The 9,948-nt window shown below is 30.4% G+C and overlaps 1 protein-coding gene across 1 annotated transcript; it reads right to left on the reverse strand.

Annotated features, from left to right (window-relative positions):
• Positions 1-2,071: 2,071 nt before the first annotated feature.
• Positions 2,072-4,093, reverse strand: LOC127737166 (ctenidin-3-like). The gene is made up of 2 exons (XM_052247698.1): positions 4,000-4,093; positions 2,072-2,451 (listed from the first exon to the last, which is right to left on the reverse strand). The coding sequence occupies exons 1-2, from the start codon at positions 4,091-4,093 to the stop codon at positions 2,072-2,074; spliced, it is 474 nt and encodes a 157-aa protein (XP_052103658.1).
• Positions 4,094-9,948: the final 5,855 nt, after the last annotated feature.

Consider the following 9,948-nt stretch of genomic DNA (forward strand, 5'->3'; position numbering starts at 1 on the left):
CTGTATGAACATTATTCATATAATGCTAACAACAACAAATAACAAAATACATTTATGCAATGGATCATACTTAATTCTGACTAAAATTCAGATGAAATTAAGTTGTGTGTTTTTATTGGTAAATGAACAAAACCAAATGTCAAGATCTTATTAATCTAAGAAGGAAATCACGTCAGTTTTAAAAGCATGCTTATTGAAATATCCGTTGTTTTCGTTTTAATGTATCATTCAGTTTATCTTCAAATGTAAAAAAAACAAGTGCATTTATATTGTTTTAATTTATTTAAAAATAATGCTGTATATGAAAACACCAAAATGAATTAAAATGTTAATTACTGTCAAACGTATTCTAACGCAGACAATTTTTTTTTATATAACAAAATATAATATGTTTACGTTCTTTAAATCTAATATTCGTAATTGTAAATTAAGAAAAGCCCCATAAAAAAAAAGTGTTTACCTTCCCAAAGATGTTACTCAAAAATAATTTACAACGAAGCAGCAGCAATTTACCCTTTATTAATTTCACACTAGAGCCATTTCCTTAAAGTCGTTAAATGTTTTCTAAAATTCACAGTATCACAGATGATATACACAACGTTTATGTGTATTTATTATCATGTGACTAAATAATAAATGTATAAAGATGGTTAAAAGTGAAATTTTGATAGCTTTTGCGTTGTCATTGGCAAATATACCACATCTTCTTATTTTTGTATTTGGCAAATGTACCATTATTTGGCCCATATAATGGGGTCACGGGTCGTTTTCTTTCTATACAAAACAAAATAGGTAAATTCCTAACGCATCCCTTTAGAAAGTACATTATCTGAGTTAACTCTCCTTATATGGCAGAGTTATAAAAATTGAATCAAACAAAATATATTCTGTTTTTTGTAAAAAGCAATCCTAAAAATATTATTAAACACATAATTTTCTGTATAAACATGAAAAGGTGTTTACAAATTAATTATATTCTTCACTCCTAATTTAGACATTTCATTAAAGACCGATTGTTTTCTACTATTTTTCAATCCAAGAGGAAGACACCCGATCTACCCTAACATGTTGATATTACGTATTTGACCTACAATGGTAATCTAACGCATATTTGTAGTTTATGGTCAAAATATATATGTGCAGCAGCATTACCGAACAGATAGTTTACACATATAAACATCTTATTAAAAATAATTTTGTAACAAATATTTGAGTAAAGCTCTTACTCATATCTAAATATTAATGACAAAGTCTTAAATTGAAGCTATTTTTGACAGTTTTTGGTGTTTTGCCCTAAATATTAGAAGTTTGAAGCCCTAATGCCAATATTTTAAGACAATATTAAAAGAAATTAAAACACTGATGTCCGACATACTAATGTCTTATGAACATCTGAAGGATTTTATTTGGTAGATCTATAAACTTTTTTTATTTTCAATTTCAAGAGGCCGAAAAGTGACCTTATCTTACCACCTCCGTTTTACTATTTATCATAAAATTATGTGGGAAATGAAGCTACATAAATGACATAGAGGCGAAAGATTTCAACGGGATAATCAAACTCATAAGTTGAAAACGGACTGAATTTCGAATACAACATTATTAATGTTAAATACCTTCGGTGCAAAATTTTACAAGAAAACTTTGAAAAAATAATCAACATTGTCTTGAACAGGAATGTGTAGCGTTAAATAACATTTTTATTTGATTGAAATATGTAAAATGATTGATAAACTCTTTAATAATTAATTATCAATAGGTTTTAAACATTTTTAGATATTCACCTTGCGGTTGAAAGAAATACAGGGGGAATTTGACTCTACCTCTTTGAATGAATCTTTTATGTGAACCATAAGTTGAAAAGAGTTTTTGATTGTTTCGTTTCATTTCTATTGTTTTTCAACAGGTAATATTCCATCCTCCTTATCCTGATACCTTAAATGTCATTCCTATGTATTTCTCATTCTTATCATAATTCTGAATATTAAAAAACAATTGCCCGATATAATGTGCATGACACTTCTTTGTTTTCAATGCGAATATGAGTTCTACAATTTTTATTTGTAGTCATTTAATAAATTGACTTGGATCCACTTAATCCTCCATAAGATCCACTTAATCCACCGTAATATCCACTTCCTGATCCACCATGATAACCTCCAATACTTCCACCATATCCACCAGAATATCCGCCCATACTTCCACCATATCCTCCAGAATATCCACCCATACTTCCACCGTATCCTCCAGAATATCCACCCATACTTCCACCATATCCTCCAGAATATCCTCCGATACTTCCACCATATCCACTAGAATATCCCCCATATCCACCACTAAAACCTAGATTGTGCCCTCCGTATCCGCTAGCATGTCCACCGTATCCCTTTCCATATCCTCCGTATCCTACATCATGTCCACCGTATCCTTTACCACCAAATCCGTGGTATCCTAAAAAGACATACACGTTCTTCAAACCAAAACTAACTATAAACTTGCATATAGGACCCTGAAACTTAACAATTACAAACAGCTCTATTTAAAGAAAAAAAATTAAGATATGGAAAAAAACTATAAACGGTACCAATTTTACTGCACCAGTTTCGCATTATGTCAACTAACATCTCTTCCGTGATGCTCGTGACCAAATTCTTTGACATTTCAAAACTTAATTACATAAAAGTTGAAGAGTCGATATAAGTAAAAAGACCAAACGTTCAGCTCAACCCGTACAAGGAATCAGAGTTATGTATGAGGAAGATACATTCTTTAATTTCAATGATATTCTAAGATTTATAACAGCAAATTTCAATAAAACAATATCCGTACTTGCATGCCAGTATCACAGTTATGTGCTACTTAGCTGGGCTGGTGATACTCTCGGGGAAGAATAGTCCAACAACAAATCGGAACAGTGGTAGAAAAACAATAGAACCAATAAAACCGTTACTGAAACCACGAGCCAAATGCATATACAAATTTTTTTTAGTTCTAAATTGTCATTATTCTCAACATTCTAAAATGGTGAAATTAAAATTTATTTAAAGTGTTTGCTAATTTGTAATTGATAAATCATTCACAGAACTTTTGAAGTTGATTGGACATATACAGGAACAGATCCTTAACGGTTTCGAGACTTATAAACTAATGAAAAGCAGCCCTCAATTTGAATTGCATATTTTTCTTGCAACTATCAGTTCGATTTGAATAAGCCCTGTTAAAAATCATAGCTGCTAAAATCAAAATTGGCGAAAAAAAGTTGATAGTAACCTAATTATCATATCAGTAGCCATTATGAGTATATCGATACCAGATAAAACAGGTTTGTGGAAATTATAATACCACTTATTACTTTCACGAATATATATATATATTTATATATATATATATATATACAACTCGTCTAAACATCAGCCCAACAATGATAGATCTGTAAATTTGCTTTCGCAAATATATATATATATATATATGAAAGTCGGGAGTATTTCAAACTATCATAAAAATATATATTAAATTATGTTACTGAAACTATAATATATATATATATATATATATGATTATTCTGATTTTTTTGTTACTGCATTAGATTTTCGTAAGCATTCTTGAGCAAATAAATCAAACCAACCATTAAAGCTTTTTTAGTTTAAAAAATTCAGCAGTGCAATTTGTTATTTTCTTTCGCTTTTGTCTTAAACTGTTTTTTTTTAAATGGTTAATATTGAAATATTTTCACCAAAAAATATCATTACTATAAATCATATAGCTATCTATGCAGTCTCTGATACGAAAAGATTTTTTTCTTCAAATTTAAATAAGATGGTTTATATCAAAGTTTTGTGAATGATTATCAATGTCAAATTGTATACATTTATAATTATAATGAAGTTTTCAACACTTGAAAGCTAAGTTAAAATACATCTAAATTATAAAAAAAAAATGAAACAGGAAATATAAAGAATACGACAAACGAATGTTTCGTTGGTATAACTATAACCTTACCTCCGTGTCCGTATCCTCCTCCATGTCCATACCCTCCTGCTGAGACAACAGCGGCTAGGGCAACAGTAACGGCAACAGCAAGGATGAATCTCATTTTCTGGACAAAAAACATAATTCATTATTGTAATAATTTATATATTGGTTATCAAATAGGGATTATAATCATAAAAATAATAACAACGACAAAAACAATAACAGTAATAGTAATAATAATTCTGTTTGTCTTAGCAAGAGCTATTTTGTATAACATTGTTGTTTCGGTTGTGATGGATCAATCCGTTTACGTTACACTGATCTAAAGTTGTTCCTGTTTGAACATATGTAGCTAAGTTTTGCCTCAAAACAAGGACCAAAATACACAATCAATGTTAGTTTTGAACGATTAAGTTGACTTGCATTAGTGAATTTTTTAGGGTCGTTATTTTTAATATGGAAAATTTGTAGGACGAAGTAAAGATTCCGTTAATTCAATTCAATGCGCTATTTCTTATTTTTTTCACTGAAATATTTTAACCGTTTCTTATTCCCTTCTTTATCTTGAACCAAACAAAAAACCAAAATGCATTGAAAAATAACAAAAAATAATTCTACAAACATAACTTTTTACTTTGTTATTCATATTTATATTTTTTTACTATTGTACATTGCAATTGAATTATTTGTACTTACTTTGTCGTTAGATAGTTCTTAATTAATGCATATAAAGTGATCGCGGATCTATATATAGTTGGTGTAATTATATCACACGGTCATGTGTATTTCAAATCCAAATAATATTGTAACAAGTTACAATGATAAGGACGACTTCTGGTCAGCCGTCGCCATGTCATTTTATGTAATCATGTTATTTTATGTGAAATGACAGACTTGCATTACCAGAACATTTTAACATGTTGTGATATTTAATATATAAACTTTAGAAATTTCCGCTTAACAATTGAAAGGAAAAAAAATGCCTCTCTGTCTAGAAAATTAAAGACTTCATATTATCAAAAGTTGGAGTTAAACTAGTAGTGTATTTACTTGCTATAATACTCTGCCGCAGAATATTTATTGAGATACTGAAAGAAGCATGTCAAAAATACGGGTGTAGAATTTAATGCGAAACAGATTCAAAGATATCATTGATTTTTCAGAAAAGTTAAACAAGAAGCTTTATTTTTCTTAGATTTTTCAAAAGCTTTGGATTATTTGTAGTACAAATTTAGGTTTTTAGTATTATTATTTTTTATTACGTATGCGGTTGATATTTTCGCTTTTGAGATCATACAAGACTAAGATGTCAAAAGCTACGAATATAGTTGAATCACAAACGGGGTTAACATTAAACAGTTCAACAACGCGGACATGACAGAGAGCACCTTTTGTTTGAAAAGAAGCGTTGATCGTCGATTTTTTTACTCTTCTTGATTATACTAGATAACTTAATTATATTTGATTTGGCTGCATTAATTTGTTTATTGACATAAACGATACATGTGACTAGGTAAAACAGATGTTGATTTGATTATTTCTAATAGGTACAAATATGAACGTAAACCTCGATACAAAAGTATTTTTTTTTAAAACTAAATAATCAGTTTTTGATTACTTATGGTCATAGAAACGGAATAATATGTTTAACTGATCTTTTAGTGACCTTTCCAATCGTGTCTGTACTTTTGGATAACAATATTCCTTGGCTTAAATTTTAACCAAATCCGAAGCTAGGTTAAATCTGAACAATAAATTTAACAAAGGGTTGAGTTTCACCACATAATGAACAACAAAAAATAACCCATGGTTAGATTTTAACCAAGGGTTATGATAATAAACATTTGGTTAAAATTTAATCAAGAGATAAACAATCGGGTCCTGGAGATTCCCAGAAACATTGGTACCAAGAATCAGGGACCTTGGGACCTTTACTGAGATGTATGTACAAGTGAAGTATTTGTTGACATCGAATAAAATATTCTTTTCGAATAATGAAAAGAAAAGATACAGAAGATAACGACATACACTACCATTATAAAGCAATATTCTATGTTCTGCTTGAGGTCACATAGAATAAAAAAAATGCTTTGCTGTTTTCTCCGATTAAATTTCAATTATGAAAATGATATAAATTGATATTCAAGAATCGGCAATTATGTCATAAAATGTAAACTCTTTTCCTTTGTCTAGTCTAATCTTTAAAATGAAATCGGATAACGTCAGGAATACTGGTCTTTTTAAAATGATATTGCATCAGAACATGGAAGTATTATATTGTCAATATAATACCTCCATGATCAGAACAACTGATGCGTCATTAAATTTATGCACCACAATATTAATTACGTGATGTAAAAAAGGTGATGTGGATTAAGATCACTAAGACAAAATCCTATATAATATTTACAAAAAGTTGTGAATATAATTTTCAGAAACTAAGGAAGATCTGCCTTTAGCACAAAATTCCCTAAATGACAAAAATAACCTTGACACGTAAAAAAAGACATTCTCTGATGCAGATTTCTGTCGATGGACAGGCGAACTAGTAGCTGGATTAAAGTAGTTTTAATATGTACTCTTCTTTTTATTTTAAACAGTGGAATCACAAAAAGGTACACAAAAAAGCGAACAACAAATATCAATACAAAAAACCAGTTAACTCTTTAGTTACGGTAAACAGTTTTAAAAAAGTGAAGTACAAGCAAAACAATAATAAACAAGAAAATGTTCATATCAAATAAGAGTTATTTATATGTTTTATTACTGAAAAAAAACTTGGAATGAGTAGAACAGATACAATTACATCCATTTTCATCACATGATAATTCAAATAACATTTTTTTAAATAATATTTAGTCGTAGTATAGTTCACAGAATAGAGACATCATTCCTGTCAAAGGAACGAAACTTATCAAATAAATACAAACAGTTTAACATGTTGTGTTTTGTGTACAATTGTTTGTCTTTTTCTTTTTTAGCCATGGCGTTGTCAGTTTATTTTCGACTTATGAGTTTGAATGTCCCTTTGGTATCTTTCGCCTCTCTTTAACAGTCCATAAATATTAAAAACCGCTATTGATATACACTTACACATTCATTAGTTAATGTATTTCAAAGAAACAGGGACCGTTATTCAATTAGAAAAAGGAGATTTTGGACATACGTCAATGAGACGACAATCCACTGGCACAAACAACCAAAAGACATCTAGAGGTCAACATATAATCTTGGACAATACACATGTGTCTATACAATATGTCGTACTCTTAATGGTCTTGAGTATATAAACAATTTATGGCAATTGCATTTACCCACACCTTTTCTGTAGTCGTGCATAGATAACTACTTTGAAAGTAAGTTTTACTTTTCCTTCCAGTATATGTTTTTGGTTGAATTACAATCTTTTAAAGCATTTTTTTTACTATTGCAAATTTCAAAAGGGAAAATATACCTTGTTCGCCTACTCTCGTGTCCTTTTTACATATAATATCTGTATTTAAAAATCTCTAGTTGTACAGTGAGGAGTTGACAGTCGGTTTCCAGTTGTTCCGGTAGACTCTTCATGTTTTTGTCTGCTTGCAACAATAAAGGGAACGGTTGGATCAACGTCAATAATAAAGCAACCACACAACACATTAAACACAGACATATAGTTAGACTTTTCATGTACCATTTTACTGTGATGAAATTTGTTATTTCTGGTGAAATATCAGTTCTCAATGTTATTAACCACTCAGTATTCATTACCTTGGCGACGGCCACGAAATTACCTTCTTCAGAAATTATTCGTTGGTAAATTTAGTATATTTTTTTCAACCAAAAAAACATTTAAGCAATTGTGTGTATATGTTTTTTCTGTTTTGTCCTGTCGGTTGTTGTCTCCTTGGCAAATATTCTTATTTGTAATTGGACGGTTTTTATATATCTCATAATTTTTTTGTAGACTTTCAACTGTCCAAACATTTAGCTAACAGGTTTATTGACTTCATGATGGTCTATAAATATCTATGGGTTATTACAAAAAAGTAAAATAAAAAAATACCGAACTCCGAGGAAAATTCAAAACGGAAAGTCCCTTATCAAATGGCAAAATCAAAGGCTCAAACACATCAAACGAATGGAAAACAACTGACTTTGTACAGGCATTTCCTTATGTATAAAATGGTGGATTAAACCTGGTTTTATAGCTAGCTAAACCTCTCACTTGTATGACAGTCGCATACAATTCATTATATTGACAACAATGTGTAAACAAAAATGTCAAAAAATGGGGTACAACAGTCAACATTGTCAAAACATTTTTTTTGGCGAATTTGTAGGGAAGTATTACAGAATTATTCATAAATCAGCCTGAGCTGTATAAAGATAATATTATACTTTATTGTTTTTTTGTTCAATTGAAGGTTTACAAATAATGACTTGAATTATCGGATTTGATATAAATTCCTCTCTCACCAGAGGTATGATGCCATGACATCTTGATTTAGGTATCATATGGGATAAGCAGTTTATGACACACACTTAAAAGCCTTTTGTAATTATACTTATAAGGTAAAGAAGACATGGAAACGGATTTAAATAAAGCAAAAGATAAATGACAATATTAAGAAACAACATTGTATATAAGAAACAAATTTAAAAATTACTGATTTTCAGCATGAAAAAATGTTCGATGAGCTCACATTTTGAAAATGGTCAGGTGAATGTACCTTGAAGTTTGGTATTTTTGTAAATTCTTTGTTATAATGTGGTCAAGATATACCGATTTGAGATTGCACGGCATATTTCACTCACGTATAATCAAGACCTACAGTTTTGAAAGCCAAATTAACTGTCGATTAGAGTGGAATGCAATCGATTTCTGCCTAAAGGCTTGTCAAGTTATAATACACATGCAGCAGTTTTGAATATATTGCATAATAAAGCCTATTAAGTAATGCTTGAAATCATGTTTGTCAATTCCTGACATGAAAGAGCTATATCGTTAAATCGACTGCCACAGACAACTAAAACAACCACAGGTCACCATCAAGATATTTGTTGTGAAACTTCGACATTAAAACTTCAGTTTGAGTAGGAGTTTTCGGGGACAATAAACAATATTTTTTTCATAAAGTTCTGATAATATTATAGATAAACTCATCATAGATACCAGGATTGAAATTTTGTATTTGCGCCAGACGCGCGTTTCGTCTACAAAAGACTCATCAGTGACGCTCGAATCAAAAAAAGTTAAAAAGGCCAAATAAAGTACGAAGTTGAAGAGCACTGAGGACCAACAATTCCTAAAAGTTTAGCCAAATACAGCTAACCGCGATAAAGTTTCTGTTTACAAGTAAATAGCTTAAGAACAAAAATAATGATCTCAGTTCTCATTCTGCTGTTCTTCATCTTAATCGAGATCCTTAAACGGTGAACGTGGACTTACATATTTTCAAATATATGGTACAGTATAATATGACATATACAGTAATGCAAGAAATCATGATACTTTTGTAAATCTATTTCAAATCAGAAAGAACTTTATCGTTACACCGTCTACCACAGAAGCCATAGACACCCACAGGTTACCACCAAGATATATGTTGTGATACGATCATAATATAACTTTAGGTTGAGAAGGAATAATTGGGGACAATATATAGAATTTTTCACACAAAGAAAGTTCTGTTTATCATGAGCAACACGACGGATGCCACATGTGGAGCAGGATCTACTTTGTCTTCCGGGGCACCCGAGATCAACCCCAGTTTTCTGTGGGGTTCGTGTTACTCAGTCTTTTGTCTGTTGGTCTTTTTCTTTTTTAGCCATAGCGTTGTCATTTTATTTTCGAGTTTGAATGTCCCTTTGGTCTCTTTCGCCTCTCTTTTAACATTATAACCGAACCGAGAGAAATTGGTAAAGAAATACATACTCTTTATATATGCATGAATATGCATGTGAACCTGTGACAAAATGTTGACAATCAAAATC

The sequence above is a fragment of the Mytilus californianus genome, unplaced genomic scaffold (assembly GCF_021869535.1).
Source record: "Mytilus californianus isolate M0D057914Y unplaced genomic scaffold, xbMytCali1.0.p SCAF_4, whole genome shotgun sequence".
Lineage (NCBI taxonomy): Eukaryota > Metazoa > Mollusca > Bivalvia > Mytilida > Mytilidae > Mytilus > Mytilus californianus.

What these genes read in the sequence shown, in the direction of transcription:
- LOC127737166 (XM_052247698.1), bottom strand. Translation starts at nt 4,093, where the DNA reads ATGAGATTCATCCTTGCTGTTGCCGTTACTGTTGCCCTAGCCGCTGTT. An exon ending in AGGAGGATACGGACACGGAG is followed by an intron (nt 2,452 to 3,999) that starts GTAAGGTTATAG and finishes ATGTCTTTTTAG; the next exon opens with GATACCACGGATTTGGTGGT.